General features: G+C 45.0%; 1 protein-coding gene and 1 pseudogene across 1 annotated transcript in view; both read left to right on the forward strand.

The window, feature by feature from the left end:
* The window catches only part of atad3 (ATPase family AAA domain containing 3), a 48,181-nt gene extending 33,035 nt beyond the window's left edge, over positions 1–15,146 (forward strand). The window contains exons 14-16 of the mRNA XM_078238920.1: positions 1,309–1,476; positions 5,583–5,691; positions 11,816–15,146. Of these exons, the coding sequence (XP_078095046.1) occupies positions 1,309–1,476; positions 5,583–5,691; positions 11,816–11,992 (454 nt within the window). The 3' untranslated portion in view covers positions 11,993–15,146. The remainder of the gene's footprint in view (positions 1–1,308; positions 1,477–5,582; positions 5,692–11,815) is intronic.
* Positions 8,565–8,678, forward strand: LOC144510274 (U2 spliceosomal RNA; annotated as a pseudogene).
* Positions 15,147–17,271: the final 2,125 nt, after the last annotated feature.

The following is a 17,271-nucleotide window of genomic DNA, read 5'->3' on the forward strand; positions in this document are numbered from 1 at the left end:
CGGGGTAGGAAATACTTGCACTTGAAACAGGAGATTTAAGGGTGTATTATATGCCATGTAATTCGCCCCCTTTAAATTTAACCCACTATCCATGACAGATCAATACTCCACCGATTGTTATATCCTCAAAGTGCTCTCTTCAAACACTGTACATCTGCAATTGTGCTCCTGAGTATTTTCAGTTGAAGTAGGCACAATGTGAATGTCTCACATCCACCATTGTACTTCACTGATCCCAGTGACACTGATTTTTCTTTATATGTTCTGACGCAAAATGAGAGGAGTTAGTTTGGGTGACTAGAGCGGTAGCGTGTGGATCAGATTAATGCCAACAGCATGGGCTTCGATCCCTCTTCTGGCTGAAGTAGATTTGGGGCCTGCCTCCTTGCCCCATCCATGGTGAAAGAATCATGGTACATTGCTTGGTTCAGCAAATAATTGCCAAGGATGCTTTCAAGTAGAGACACGAGGAGGAAGAAGCAGCTAGATAAGTCAAACCTTGCTGGGAGCTGGATTGACTACTCAAACTCAATTCACTGTGGACCAATAACACATCTGCAATCTGAGATATTCATTGCATCAAGTTTTGGTTATTCAAGTCAGGTTCTGACCCTGCCTGCTGTCCTTCCTCATATCTTCTCTTCTGCATTCTATCCTCCTTCAGTTATTTTTTTATTTAATACTCATTTGTGGGACATGGGTGTCACTGGCTGGGCCAGCATTTATTGCCCATCCCTACTTGCCCTTGTTTAGAGGGCAGTTGAGAGTCAACCACATTGCTGTGGCTCTGGAGTCACATGTAGACCAGACCAGCTAAGGACGACAGATTTCCTTCCCTAAAAGACACTAATGAACCAGATGGGTTTCATCAGTAGATTCTTAATTCCAGATATTTTTTATTGAATTCAAATTCCACCATCTGCCGTGGCGGGATTCGAACGCGGATCCCCAGAACATTAGCTGGGTTTCTGGATTAATAGTCTAGCGATAATACCGCTAGGCCATCGCCTCCCTAGTGTCTTAGAGTTGAGAGCAGATACGAGCTGTTTCATCCCTGTGGCCTTTTCCACGAATCCTCGTATCTGGCTGCTTGTTTGCTGTGGAAACTATTCTGGGAAAGGATGAATTTGTCCGGGCTGATCAATTCACAGAAATTTAATATGAGAAACATCATGAAATTAGATTAGTAATGATTTGGAAGGCGCCACATACTTCCACTCTGCTAATGCCAGCCTGCCTTTAAAGATTTGTTTTAATTAATATCCTGACCACTCGACTCATTAATGTTCATCTGTTTTTTTCTAACAGGTTTATGCTGGTGCTGGCTAGTAATCAACCAGAGCAGTTTGACTGGGCTATCAATGATCGTATTGATGAAATTGTTAATTTTGATCTACCAGGACTTGACGAGAGGGAACGACTGGTCAGGCTATATTTTGACAAATATGTCCTGAAACCTGCCACAGAAGGAAAACAGTACGTACCTAATTTACTCTCGCTTTTAGTGAGTATTGGATAATCCTGCTGTGATCTTCTTCCATTTTAACTTTTTTTTGTTATTTTTAAATTTCTCTTCTTCCTTGCTCCCATTTTAATTGAAGGTTTTGCGTTTCTGAATGGAGGGCTGTGACAAGTGGCGTTCCTCAGGGATCATTGCTGGGGCCTTTGCTGTTTGTAATATATATAAATGATTTGGAGGAAAATGTAACTGGTTTGATTATTAAGTTTGCGGATGACACAAAGGTTGTTGGATTTGCGGATAGCGATGAGGACCATCAGAGGATACAGCAGGATATAGATCAGTTGGAGACTTGGGCGGAGAGATGGTAGATGGAGTTTAATCCAGACAAATGTGAGGTGATGCATTTTAGAAGATCTAATACAGATAGGAAATATACAGTAAATGGCAGAACCCTTAAGAGTATTGGTAGGCAAAGGGATCTGGGTGTACAGGTCACTAAAAGTGGCAATGCAGGTGAAGAAGGTAGTCAAGAAGGCATACAGCATGCTTGCCTTCATCGGCTGGGGCATTGAGTTTAAAAATTGGCAAGTCATGTTGCAGCTTTATAGAACCTTAGTTAGGCCGCACTTGGAATATAGTGTTCAATTCCGGTCGCCACACTACCAGAAGGATGTGGAGGCTTTGGAGAGGGTACGGAAAAGATTTACCAGGATGTTGTCTGGTATGGAGGGCATTAGCTATGAGGAGAGGTTGGAGAGACTTGGTTTGTTCTCACTGGAACGACGGAGGTTGAGGGGCGACCTGAAAGAAGTCTACAAGATTGAGGGGCATGGACAGAGTGGATAGTCAGAAGCTTTTTCGCAGGGTGGAAGAGTCAGTTACTCGGGGGGCACAGGTTTAAGGTGTGAGGGGCAAGATTTAAAGGCGATATACGAGGCAGATTTTTTTACACCGAGGGTAGTGGGTGCCTAGAACCCGTTGCCAGGGGAGGTAGTGGAAGCAGATATGGTAGTGACTTTTAAGGGGCGTCTTGACAAATACATAAATAGAATGGGAATAGAGGGATATGGTCCCCAGAAGGGTAGGGGGTTTTAGTTAAGTCGGGCAGCATGGTCGGTGCAGGCTTGGAGGGCCGAAGGGCCTGCTCCTGTGCTGTAATTTTCTTTGTTTCTTTGTTTATTCATTAGTCACAAGTGGGCTATATTTAACACTGCAATGAAGTTGCTGTGAAAATCGCCAAGTGGCCATACTCCGACACCTGTTCGGGTACACTGAGGGAGAATTTAGCATGGTCAACGCACCTAACCAGCACGTCTTTCGGACTGTGGGATGAAACCGGAGCACCCGGAGGAAACCCACAAGAGGAACGTGCAAACTCCACATTGACAGTGACCCAAGCTGGGAATTGAACCCAGGTCCCTGGTGCTGTGAAGCAGCAGTGCTAACCACTTGTGCCACCGTGCCATTAACTTGACTGCCTTTGAGGTACCCGTCCTGCATTGTATTAAGACTAAGGCTGGGCTGGCAACTGGCATTGTTGCTCATGAGCAGTGAGTATCAGAGATATTCCCAGAGCTGTTAGTCCAGCTACTTTAACTAATGTTTTCTGTTCCTGAGGAGAAACATTCCTGTAAAGAGTGAAGCAGACTTGGCTTCACAGTAAGAAGAAATCACTGGCCCTAGTGTGACCAACTGTCGGAAATGTTGCAGGAGTGCTGATTCCGCATCCGATCCTTCAGTTCAGTAGCTCGGCCCAAAGGGGCAAAATACTACAGCTGCTGGAAATCGGAAATAAAAACAGAAAATGCTGGAAATACTCAGCAGCTGAACCAGATTGCCTGATTTTCTCTCTTTAACTCTATCCTGTTTGCACCATAACTGGTGTTGTGGGAGTGGATGCCCAATGTCAGGGTTCACCCACCCACTGTTTGACACTTGCAAAAGATTGCAACTCCCTTAGACCTGAATTCAGTAGCTTCAGGACACGTTACACACTGCCTGCTTGTCCCTTTTCTACCTCGTATGCTTTTATTAAAACAAGCCACTACATTCCTTTAGAAAGTAGTGATCTTGAAATCTCTATGTAGATAAAGGATAATCTGGTTTATAATCGAAATGGCATTGGGGACTTTATCTTAAATGGAGATACGGTGGAGCAAAGTGCTTTTTTTTTTGAAGCACAGCCTTGCCCGTGATTAACAATCGTGCTCAACCCAGGAAGGACAAAAGCAGAGACAGCTAACACTAACAAGCTGTGGTACAGACCAGCCTGTGTGACCACTGTTTGAGTGAACCATGTCAAAGTTTGAGCCACCTTGAATATTCGTCCTTTTTAAAAATTGTGTATGGGTTTTATCCTGTTAGGCAACCACGCTTGGATAATTAAAACAAAAAACACAGCAACCACATTCGTGCAGGATTATAAAGATGAATAGCTACTTTGTTTAAATATTGGTGGCATCTGACAAATTGACTTGCAGCTTCTGGGTCGAGTAGCAACTGCACCCCACAGCCTGACATAATGGTTCCTTGTAAATTTCCACAGCATCCCACAGACCGTTTGAATGGCTGTTTTATTTTTCTCCCCATTCAACTTTGACTTTTGAGGGGGTGGAAACTAACCATCAAGCACGCACTTCAATAAAATATAGACACCCCAAATTTTACCTGGATCGCCATGTGGTCGGCTAACATTTTACTGCGGCCGCAACAAAAGGGTGGCGCAGTGGTTAGCACTGCTGCCTCACAGCGGCAGGGTCCCAGGTTCAATTCCAGCCTTGGGTCACACTGTCTGTGTGGAGTTTGCACATTTTTTCCCCCCTTGTCTGTGTCGGTTTCCTCCCACACTCCAAAGATGTGCAGATTAGGTGGATTGGCCATGCTAAATTGTCCCTTAGTGTTCCAAGATGTGTAGGTGAGGGGGATTAGTGGGGTAAGTGCGTGGGGTTACGGGATTAGGGCAGTGTGGTGGGCTCTTGGGTAAGATGCTCTTTCGGAGAGTCGGTGCAGACTCAAAGGGTTGAATGGCCTCCTGCAACTGTAGGGATTCTATGAAACTGCGGCATTCCCTCTGATCTTTTGGCGTGTGTGGATTTGTCAGTTTTTACAGAATTGCACTCTGAGGGACTAGGCTGCGGAGGTCAAAAGAATGAAGAGTCTTTAATTTTATCAATTTAGGCTAGATTCCAGGGAAAATACATCAGCGCTCTGGGCGACTGGTGTCTTGCATGAAGTTTGAAAATGTCAGCAGAAGCTTGACATTGAGTTACTGGCTTAACTCAATTTAAACTCTGTCAGGCACCCCCTTTTGTATAGTGTAGTGAATGGTCCTATGACATTCCATTTATCTCCTCGTATAAACTGCACTGCTAAGCAGTTGAGATGATGAGAGATAAGATAAAATGAGGCTGTCCGCATGTCCAGGTAGACAGATGAGCTTCTTTGATCTATTTGAAGAGTTTTTAAAATTCATTTTATGGGATGTGGGTATTGCTGGCTGGCAATTTATTGCCCGTCCCTAACTGTCCTCCATTTCAGAAGACATTGGAGTCACATGGAGGCCAGATCAGGTAAGGACAGCAGATTTCCTTCTCTAAAGGACATTAGTGAAGCAGATGGGTTTTTCCGACAATCGATAACGGTTTCGTGGTCATCAGTAGATTCTTAATTCCAAATTTTTATTGAATTCAGATTTCACCGTCTGCCTTGGCGGGCTTTGAACCCAGGTCCCTTCATCCCTTAACCCTCACAACCAAAACAGGTTAACTGGTTATTCATCTCATTACTATTTGTGGGACCTTATTGTGCACAAATTTGCTGAGGTGATTGCCCACGTTACAGCTATTGTTAAAGTATTTCACTGGTTGTGAAGAGTTTGAGTGCTATATGAATGAGAGTTTTTGTTTTATGTAGACTGGGTAGAGTTGTTTGTTCTGATGTATAAGCTGTGTCCCTTGGCTTGAGTTACTTTGTCCCAGTATTTAATCTTAATCCCACAATTTGAAGATCATAAAGTGCATAAATGTGTCAAATATTGAGCAGCCATTTTGAACCTAAAGAGGTCCGCTGGCCAAAGACATGTCATTTACAGCGCTCATAACCATCCGATTCTGCTTCACAGGCGCCTGAAAGTGGCTCAGTTCGACTACGGCAAGAAATGCTCTGAGCTTGCTAGAGTGACTGAAGAGATGTCAGGCAGAGAAATTTCCAAACTTGGAGTGGCCTGGCAGGTATGGCTTATTTAATTCTCATCATGTCATTCGAATGTATAACACCTGGACCAGTGGCCCATCCACATAACTGTGACAAGATCGGGAAATGTAAATGAAATGATTTGTTCTCGTTAACTAAAACAAACCGTTGCTTTCCCTCGGGGTTGGAAAGTTTGTGCAGATAACGCAGGAGGCTCTCTTTCAGGGTAAGCTCTAGTTGGTTAAACCCTCAAATCTGAGTGAAACTTTCTGTCTTTCAAGGTCTACATGTTGTTGTTTGGCATAATGGTGGGGGGCTTGTTAATGCTGGAAAATTGACTTCCCCACTCACTGGAGTCTCTCTCCTGCTTTTATTCCATTTGAGCTTGGCTAATGTCTGTAGGAACCAGATCATGTGGGAGCTCAAATCTGAATGATATTCCATCTTTGGTGCTCTCTACTTTTAATAGATTTTGAAATGCAGGAAATTTCTTATTAGAGAAACTGTACCACTGGAAGAGTTGATTGTTTTTGGGAATTGGGTTGTAAATGTTAAAGGGAGATACTTGCAGGGGAATGGGATTCATTGGGTGGCTCTAGGGCAGGTACAGGGATAGTAGGCTGAATGGCCTCCTGTGCCATATGGTTTTTTAAATACACTTTCTCATCACGTTGTGGGCCACAACTCGAGGATGAGCATTGACCAGTGACCCATATTTTTACTGCCATTGGACAGTCTGGTATTTTTGGATTTGGTCACCCAGGGGGTACAGAGCTCCTAACCCAAGGGGAGCTGCCACCTTCAGCAGGCAGGATTGGAGCACTGCTCCAGCGGGGGCTGAGATCAGTTCGTCGACACCCTTCTGTTTCCCGGATAGATGCTGTCGCCCAGAGACAGTGGACTGTGTTGGAGGAGACCCCAACTCTCCCGGTACATCAGGCCCCTGTTCTGTTTCCTGCCACTGAGTTGCCATTCTCTCTCTCTCTGTACACATAACAATCCTAGAGTCTAGTTCAATCTGCTACTTATTGGAGTGAGCCCGGGTGTCCTCTGGCTGCCTTGCAGTGTTTCAGCTTGATGCAAGCCCCCATAAAAGTAGGGGACTGACATGAGGAGAACAAAATGTTGCCTGGGTGTTTGGTTGTTCTTTTTAAAGGCAGTTTCCCCTGCTACACCTTTAGGGTCACAGCAAATGCAGCCTGTATGTCAGGCAAGTGCTCTGATAATCGAGGCTTGGCTCTCTTCACCATTGATCCATCTGTTAAATGTTGTGTACTAATAAATGGTCTCTATTTTTCCAGTTTTACTTCCTATGCCTAATCCCCAAAAGGTACACTCTTTCCCAGGTGACTAGAACTGATGAGCTTGTGTCACTACACATTCCCTGCCCTCTTGTGTTTTGTTTGCAGGGGTGGAGACTGTTTAGCTCCTTCCTAACTTGCTATTAAATTGAGTAGCCTATGTAAATATGCACTGGTTATAGTTTTCCCTGTGGGTGAGAGCAAGTTTCTGGCTGCTGCTTTATTGTACCTAATTGAATTGTTGCTCGCAGTGTTGGATTAGTAACACTTTTCCAGCTTTGCTGCATTATTAACCCTGGCCCAGTTGGATGTTTGCAGCTAACGTTCGCTGCATTTACTGGAAACTGCAGAGGGGCCCTGATAGTAGTAGGATATTTACAGTAAATGTCCCTTGCTCCCGAGAGACCTGTGCTCAGTTCCAAGTGAACAATTTGCAGCCCCTCGAGTCTGTTGGGCCGCGTTTACCCAGACGCTTAACCTCTGTCAGATTTACAGCTGATGCTCCCACGTGACCAGTGTTATTGGCTCCACAGATCTGAAGGTAGCTGAATTCTTAAGTTGATGTAGTCAGCATTCGCCGCTGAATGAGTGTGACAGAACCTGGGGGCAGAGTGGGCACAGCCAGGCTGTGATTATTGGTTTTCACATCCGTTAGACTGCGAGTCTGCACTGATGCACGCTGACATTAAGCAAGGAGATGATGATGTGTGAGGGGCCTGCAAAAAGCCCTCAAAGGACGGGTCTCTTAGCTAATTTCATTTACTTAAATTTAGCCACGAGAAAGATGGTGACAATATTTTTAAATGAAATTGAGATGTTTTTTTTATTCACTCATGGGACATGGGCGTCGCTGGTTGGCCAGTATTTATTGCCCATCCCTAGTTGCCCTAGGGCAGTTGAGAGTCAACCACATTGGCCGTGGCTCTGGAGTCACATGTAGGCCAGACTGGGTAACGATGGCAGATTTCCTTCCCGAGAGGGTATTAGTTAAACTGGTGACGTTGGTTAGTGTTAACGGTGGTTCCCTTTGTGGAGTGTGCTGCTACCACACTCTAGAGGAGTATGGGCAGAACGTTTGATCAAAGCAAAAGCCAGCAAATGACTGACCCTTATAGAAGCGAGGAACAGGCTGCAGGGGCTTCAGGTTTTTACTTGATTACCCATTTCACTCTTTGAACATGGACTCTATCAACTTTAGCAGGCTGCGGACATTAGACAGATTGGCTGTTGGTTTGAGCAGATGGGTGCCAGATCCATAGTGGGCTTATTTGCTTGACAGTGAAGGATTTTTTAAAAGTTTAAAACAGTGAGCATGCACATATTTGCTCATTTTGGAATAATGAAAGCAAACGTTTGCATTTAGGTAGTGCCTTTCACATTCTTGGCACTTCCCCAAACACTTTACAGATCAAAAATACGGAATTGCTTTAACTGTTTATTTTCTAGGTTAGGGCAATGAGATAAATATCTGTTGATTTTAAATAACCCCCCCCCCCCAATCTCTTCACAGAGTAGCATGGAATATTTCACATCGACTTGAGTAGAAAGAATTTAATGTCTTACCTGGAACCTCTAGCCTTGCAGTATTTGCTCAGTGCTGAACTGAAGTGTCAGCTTCTTGGCCTTTTGGCTAAGATCCAGTGTAAATTCTGTTCTTATCAGCTTAATATCTGATATGTCCCCACGGGTGACATGGTGGCACAATGGTTAGCACTGCAACCTCAGCGCCAGGGTTTGACTCCCGGCTTGGGTCACTGTCTGTGCAGAGTCTGCACCTTATCCCTGTGTCTGTGTGGGTTTCCTCCGGGTGCTCCGGTTCCCTCCCCACAGTCTGAAAGACGTGCTGGTTAAGTACATTGACCATGCTAAATTCTCCCTCAGTGTACCCGAACAGGCGCCGGAGTGTGGCGACTAGGGGATTTTCACAGTAACTTCGTTGCAGTGTTAATGTAAGCCTACTCGCGATACTAATAAATAAACTTTTTAATCTTTGGAGTGTGGGAGGACGAGAAGATGTCCAAAGATGTGCAGGTTAGGTTGATTGGCCAGGTTAAAAATTGCCCCTTAGAGTCCTGAGATGCGTAGGTTAGAGGGATTAGTGGGTAAATATGTGGGGATAGGGCCTGGGTGGGATTGTGGTCGGTGCAGACTCGATGGGCCGAATGGCCTCCTTCTGCACTGTAGGGATTCTATGAATTCTATGAAGAACAGATTAATTGGCTGGGAATTCTGCCAAGGGTAACTAACCTCGCTAAAGTCTCTCCACTATTTGCAAGGCACAAGTCAGGAATGTGATGAATGCTCTCCACTTGCTTGGATGAGTGCAGCTGCAGCAACACTCAAGAAGCTCAACACAGTCCAGGGCAGAGCAGCCTGCTGGTTTGGTACCACGAGCACCACCTCTCTGTCACCGGTGCATTGTGGCAGCAGTGTGTACCATCTACACGGTACACTGCAGCAAGTCGTCAAGGCTTCTTTGACAGCACTTTCCAAGCCTGCGGCCTCGACCACCTGGAAAGATAAGGGCAGCAGATGCCTGGGAATGCACCACCTGCAAACTCCCCTCTAAGCCACATAGCATCTGAACTTGGAATAATATTGCCAGTGTTTCACTGAAGTTGAGCAGTGTAACTGGGTTGTAACTACAGCGTACAAACTGTAGCAGTTCACCACCTTGAGCCATTCAGAATGGTATTTTTTTTTCTAGTTATCACTAGTGAGGTCAGCATTTACTGCCTATCCCTAATTGCTCTTGAAACTGAGTGTCTCACTTGGCCATTTGAGGGCAGTTAAGAGTCAACCACATTGCTGTGGCTCTGGAGTCGCATGTAGGCCAGACCGGGTAAGGATGGCAGATTTCCTTCCCTAGAGGACATTAGTGAACCAGATGGGGATTTACAGCAGTTAACTCTAGTTGTCGTGGTCAACATTAGTGAGGTTGCAGATTTTTTTATTAATTCCTGTGAACCCATGCTCCCAGAGTATTATATTGCTAGTCCAGCGATGTTACCACTCCGCCACCATCTTCCCCGTGGCTGTGTTGCCAGTAACATTCATTCCATCATTCACTTCAAAGTATTGGAACATTCAGTCGGATTATCAGCACCAACCGGCATTGTGTTGGCATTTTTTTTTTTAAGTAATGTCGGCTGGTGCAGATTCTGTGGAAAAATTGAGCTTGTTCGATATTTCATAAGGCAAAGTCGGCAAGTGCTCATGCTTGACGCACTCGCAGCCTAAACCCAGTGGAATCGTGTTCAGACGTCAGCACCAGAATTACTACTTATTACCATTTCCTCATCTCCTTAATGTCCTGTAATTAACCAAACACTGAAGTGTGTCTCAATCAGCGTTCTTGCTGCCACTTTGGAGAAATAATGTAATTGACCAATCTGTTTGAAAATAATTCACAAGGACCACAGTTTAATAACTTCTGGAACAATCCGCGTTATCGTCCTGGTTAGTTTTTCCAAATTTAGTCCACTTGAGGCAGAGAGAACACCGATGAAGAATAGTTCTGTGTTGCTATATGCGATTGCTGTTTTTTAAGCTGGATTGGAGAACAGTGCTGTTGGTTGGACAAGTGGAAAGGGAGATTGAATTGATGGGAATTTCGAGATAATGATTGGTACTCGTGACTAACGTTGCTATAAAAATCCATCTCAATAATTTGTCAAATCTGTTCCGAAATTAAGTGGCTCCATTCAGTTTTAAATACACATATTGATACACTGCCTGCAGGTGTAATTAGGGCTGTAAATCTGCAGCTTTTAGACACTGGCCCCAATCTGATGACGAACGGGGCTTGCATTGAACTGATCGCCACGCACTTGGATTTTCTCCAGCTGATGCTGAAACCAAAGCTATGTTCCAAGTATGTCTAACAGTGTGCAGGTACTGCCCAGTGAGCTACTGAGACATTAAGTGGTTGCGTGTACTGCCCAGTGAAATACTGAGCCATGTTCAAAGTTCCAGGTTCGATTGTGTTAGTACTACTTCACCTTGGATCTGTCTCAAACCCCCACACTAGAGAACAGAAAGATCTGCCAGGATTCCTACTCATTAGTATCCAGCGGCCCACGTTGGATCAAGCTGGCATTCTAAGTTAGTCTGTTCAATATGACCATGCAATTCAGGCAATGCCTGAGGTGCTTATGAAACTGGTGCCCAACATTAGTCACTGCCTGTGGAAATGGACAGAAGGAAATTGGAAAGGAAGAATAGCGTGTGGATGTCAGCCCAGCAGAGCTCCACTCTGCCAGAGTTCATGACTGCTAGTCTGTTACTTCAGAGTGTCTGTGTGTGCTGGGAGTGGCCGAGGTCTGGTTTTCGGCTGCCCATGGGCTGATAACATTTCGTATGGAACGTTCCTCCTCTCACCGGACTCTGGAATGTTGGCTCCAAAGCTGCTCCGTGCTCCCCCAACAAAGCAGACAAGCTCAGCTTGGAACATGGTTTCCCTCTGGCTTGTTTGAACCCTCAGCCTCAGGTTCTTTGCATTCACTAACAGTGGGGTGGATGGCAACTGACTAGCTTGTTAGAACGGGCATACCGTGTCTTTATTCTGCTCGGATTTGATTCACTTGTTATTTGCAGCAGGAGGCAGAAAAGCGGGTGATAAATCCGTTCGTAAAACGTCTGAGAATAAGGCTTTCTTTTAATAAATCTCCCATTTGAAGCTTGTTTGTGATTTGTCTCCGTCTGGAGAAAGTCTGGACAGGGAATCTCTCAGTTTTGAAACATCACCTCTTTTTTAAATGTCACTTGGTGGGTTTCACTTTTATCTCCTGCACGGCTGGTGTGGTCTGAGACTCTGTGCATTCTCGGTAACACATCTGCTTGTCCTCTTCCTGTTCTGCAGGCTGCAGCGTACGCCTCCGAGGATGGAGTTCTGACTGAGGCGATGATCGATTCCCGGGTGACAGACGCAATTCGGCAGCACAAGCAGAAGATGGAATGGTTGAAGAGCGAGGGCAGGGAGAAGACTAAAGACATGGAGCATCTTGTGCCACCCCTTCCAGAGGGCACACCGGTGTGAGTGTCTGGCAAAGCCATGTCTGCACCCAGCAACTGGAATGGAGAATCCCTGAATTGAACGGAACTGCACCAACGTAAAACGTGTTTGAGCATGCGCTGTGCACTCTGTCCGCTGGTACGAGCAGTTTTTGCACAGGACTTCAACCCAGACAGCAGTCAGCTGGTGCCCTGTTGGACCCTAGGCTCACACTCAGTTTTTGTCTGTACGTTTTGTAACGGGTTGGAAGCAGCTTGCTAATGAGAGGAGACTTGAAATGACATTTCAGTCCGTCTCAGTCTGTCACACCAGCTGTAGCAACTGTACATCCTGTGTCCTTCAACTCCTACAGCTGAGTGTTCAGTGTGGACTGCCTGACCTGGGAAGAGAGCATGATGGTGAACTCTGTGCAGTTAAATATCTGTGCGTTAGAAGGTGTTTTGCGTTGATGTGGTGTGTTTTAGTTCCGGGTTCCTCGACTCTCCGCACTGGCCATAATTTATAATCTACAGTTGGATTCATCATGTTTGAGACCGAATCCCTTGTTGCCCACCTACCTCAAATGTACTCCTTCAAACAGACACTTTCACTCTTTTGTTTAATAGCGATTCCCACAGATCAAGGGGGGGGGGGCGGGGATTCACTGCCATTTTGCACCAATGATGTGATTGAGAAATGGTTGGTTTGCAACTCATTGAGCTGAGTTTGACTGTGACAAGAAATGAAAGCCACCGTGTAACAGTTGCTGAACTTCATAAATAAAGTGGGAGTGGGGACTGTCAGGGAAGTCCAACTCTGTTCCCCTTGTCAGATATAATGTCACGTGGTGATAGCATGTTGGCATCTGTATGGAATTTAAAAAGGCTGCTGACTGGGCCTTTTACATCTGCCCTGTTTTCATAGAATCCTACAGTGCAGAAGGAGGCCATTCAGCCCATCGATCTGCACTGACCGCAATCCCAGGCCTTCTTCCCATAACCCCATACATTTACCCTAGCTAATTCCCCTGACACTAAGGGTCAATTTAGCTTGGCCAATCCACCTAACCCACACGTCGTTGGACTGTGGAAGGCAACCAGAGGAAACCCACGCAGACATGGGGTGAATGTGCAGACTCCACACAAATCGAACCTGGGTCCCTGGCACTGTGAGGCAGCAGTGCTAACCACTGTGCCACCCTTGTGTCCACTTTGACCAGTAAACTTCACTGAATACCTGGTTATGGAATTCCTCTGGGTGGGATTAATATCCCATTTCGACTTTTATTTGTCTAAAGACGCATTTTTTATTTCCTGTTGGCGAGCCATGTCTTTGTCGATGGTGACAATCACGCTCTGCCCTCAAAAGGTTAAAATACCCTGGTGGTTCTGCACTGACCCACCAGCAGGACTGATTTCATCAGATTAGAACCAATTGTGATTGATTATAAATGAAATTTTAACTTAAAGTACCTCAAAACAGTGAGAAATCTCATTACAAGTTTTCTCATTGTCCAAAAAATTCTCATCTACCTGCTCCACGTGTCTCTAAGCTTATCCACTGTGGTTTACAGGATGTGGAATAGAGACCCACAGTCATAGAAAGGTATCAGCGACATGTTAACACCGGTACTTAAATCGAATGAGGAAAACCAAGTCTTGGGCTGCTTTGCTGAGTGAAGCTGTACTTTGCCTGCTTTCCCTCAGTTTGCTGGGGAGAAGGGCAGCTTCTCGAGGGCAGTTTAGGAGTGGGTGACAAGTGTTGGCCTTGCCAGCAACGTTCGCAGCCCAGGGACAAATGTATTTAACAAAGGTTTGAGTCAGCTGTCACACTATTTGATCTCCAAATTCAACCCATATCCAGACATTCAAAGCTTTCTTCCCAGACTGCCTTTCCTTTTAAAAAAAAAAAAAGTGGTGCCTTGCCTGCGCCAAGATACTGGCATAAATAAAACAACAGGATTAATTTAAAACTAGGGTAGAGAACTCAGCTGGGCCTATTGTTCTGGTCCATTTCCAGAGTTGGATCTGTGTCGAGTGGGGTGGGGGAGCCGAACAGGCAGATCGGGTTGGATTAGTTTCCACACTTCATTCCTTTGTCTCTCTTGTTTCCGATGGTGACTGCACATCATATTTGATGAGAGTCTGCTTTGAAATTTGTCCATGTTAAATTATTTGATTTGATTTCGTATTGTCACATGTATTAGTATACAGCGCAAAGTAGTGTTTCTTGCACGCTATACAGACAAAGCATACCGCACACAGGGAAGGAAAGGTGAGGGTGCAGAATGTAGTGTTACAGTCATAGCTAGGATGTAGAGAAAGATCAACTTAATATGAGGTAGGTCCATTCAAAAGTCTGATGACAGCAGAGAAGAAGCTGTTCTTGAGTCAGTTGGTACGTGACCTCAGACTTTTGTACCTTTTTCCCAACAGAAGAAGGTGGAAGGGAGAATGTCTGGGGTGCTGGGATCCTTCATTATGCTTTCTTATTAATTTGCCTTATTAATGACTATTCTGGTTTACTTTTATTTCAAAATGGAGAAGTCGCCACTGAAAGCCTGTTCCGCCATAAGAGCGTTGGATTTATGGGAGGATTTCTCATCTAAATTACTGCCAAGAAAAATCGTATGCACTTTTAGCCTGCCTGGAATGCCCCTCATCCCTGTGCTTGGAATGCCCCCTCATCCCTGTGCCTGGAATGCCCCCTCATCCCTGTGCCTGGAATGCCCCCTCATCCCTGTGCCTGGAATGCCCCCTCATCCCTGTGCCTGGAATGCCCCCTCATCCCTGTGCCTGGAATGCCCAGAATCTCTCTCCCCAGAAGTGGCTGCAAAAGCTGAGTTGCTGTGGAAAATCCCCGGTGAACATCATTGAAAAGACTGAAGTGAAAGTAAGAGGAGTGCTTTAAATTATGTTTGGGCCTGGAGGTCAGGTGGGATTTTCGGTCTGCCATATATATATATATATTCTAAGCAAACCTTTTAATTGTTGAAATGATCTTGGTGATTTTACAGTCTGGACAGCTCCAGTTTCCTTCTGTACATTTATAGGAGGTGAACAGAATTCCATCGAGTTTTTTTTTAAACTTACCACATCACTATATTCCAAACATGGAATGATTTTAATTTGATAAATCCTTTTTTTATTGGATTAAACATGTAAATCCTGCTTTATCTAATAAAGAGATAAGCATGACACTCAGCCAAACAGAAAATGGTTTATTCTGCAAAACACACAAGTTCCAGAGTTGGTTCTTGTCAAAAATGGTAGATTCTCGTCAACTTGTGAGATGTTATTGCTAACTATGGAATCTCTTGTCTACAGTCTGCATTTAGTAAAGCTTCCTGCAGGCGGGACACAGCCATGATTCAATGCAGATTACAGATCCTCAGGCTATTTCTGTTAGTACCATTAATTCTCTCTCTCTCCAATATAATCACACCCTTTGGCCAAGACCAAATTTAATGACCAATTTTATGTAATGGGCCACTTGTGTGTCTGAGATCCGACTTACTACACAATCCCTTAAATGGGACCTTTCATCCAGTAAGATGGGATGCAGGCAGGTCAAAAACCCAGAGTGTCCGATCGCCTGTGGCCCCCACACACTCCTGTGTTAATGCATTTTTGTTAAAGTCCTTCTCCAATGGAATCTAGCCCTGTGATTGTTGGTACCCAACAGAACCTCGGTCTCCAGTCAGTTCACTCTGTGCGACATAGCGACAGCCAGTGTTTGGTGGCATGAGACCACAGGCAGTAAGTGTCCATTTCTGTGGATATAACACCGAAGTGAAGTTTTGTTCCATTTCTCTTACCTAACACACACACACTAATGCAGCATGGATTGTTGCTAAGGCGCTTGGTATGGGAGAAAGTAACTGACCGTCAGTAAAGGATCATCTAAACCTTGAAGACAATATTCACCAAAAAGTGCCAGCACCGTGTTTCTGCGGGATGATGGAAAGAGACACTGGCTCCTTTGTGAAATTTCTGAAAATCTTAAGCTCTGGGGGTGGGGGGGTGAGAGAGAAAAGAAACTTTATCAAGTTGACTCTGGATTAGTCCTTGTACTCACCTAAAGAATGGAGACCGTCTGAGGAAAGCTAACGGCATGTTGACCTTCATAGCAAGAGGATTTGAGAATAGAAGTAGGGATGTCTTGCTGTAGTTATACAGGGTCTTGGTGAGGCCACACCTTGAGTATTGTGTGCAGTTTTGGTCTCCTAGTCTGAGAAAGGACATTCTTGCTATTGAGGAAGTCCAGCGAAGGTTCACCAGACTGATTTCTGGAACGGCAGGACTGACATTTGAAGAGAGACTGGATCAACTAGGCTTGCACTCGCTGGAATTGAAAAGAATGAGAGGGGATCTCATGGAAACACAAAATCCTGATGGGACTGGACAGGCTAGATGAAGGAAGAATGTTCCCAATGTTTGGGAAGTCCAGACCTAGGGGTCAAAGTCTAAGAATAAGGGGTAAGTCATTCAGGACTGAGATGAGGAAGAACTTCTTCACTCAGAGTTATGAACCTGTGGAATTCTCTACCACAGAAAGCTGTTGGGGCCAGTTCGTTAGATATGTTCAAGAGGGAGCTGGACGTGGCCCTTGTGGCTAAAGGGATCAAGGGGTATGGAGAGAAAGCAGGAGTGGGATACTGAAAGTGCAGGATCAGCTATGATCATATTGAATGATGGTGTGGACTCGAAGGGCCAAATGGCCTACTCCATCTATTTTCTATCTCCAGATCAGAATGGTTGGGTGTGATGTGTTGGTACCAGAGAGCTGCTATGTGATGATGCCCACTATTAGAAACTGTTTGAAGCATCTCCATCCACATTCTTGAAGTCAACAACAATCTGCATTCATATAGCGTCTTTAATGGGGGAGGGGGGTGGAACAGAGTTTTTAAAATCTTGGGGCAAGACTTATTTATGAAATTATTTCATTATGTTTGACATTGGCTTTGAGAAAGTGGGAAGAGGTTGTGTGTGTGTGGGGGGGGCGGGCGGGGGTGATTTATGGAGTGAGTTCCCAAGAGTGGCTTAATGCTCTGCCAACAAAGGGAGGGAGGTTCATCAAATCCACACCTGGAAGATTGTAGAGGGCAACGGATTAGAAATTGCAGAGTTATAAGTTTGGGGTGAAGCTTTGGAGCTATTTGCAGGTGGAAATTAAAATTCTAAATGCATTGGCTTTGGAGCAAATATGAGTGGGTGATTTGTAAGCAGGTTTTAATGATGAAGCTTTAAAGGAGTTTGGTTGGCAGGGGTGGTGAGAGGCTGACGAGGAGGGTACAAGTGAAATCTGGTTCAGATCCTTTG

The sequence above is a fragment of the Mustelus asterias genome, chromosome 22, assembly GCF_964213995.1.
Source record: "Mustelus asterias chromosome 22, sMusAst1.hap1.1, whole genome shotgun sequence".
Classification (NCBI taxonomy): Eukaryota; Metazoa; Chordata; class Chondrichthyes; order Carcharhiniformes; family Triakidae; genus Mustelus; species Mustelus asterias.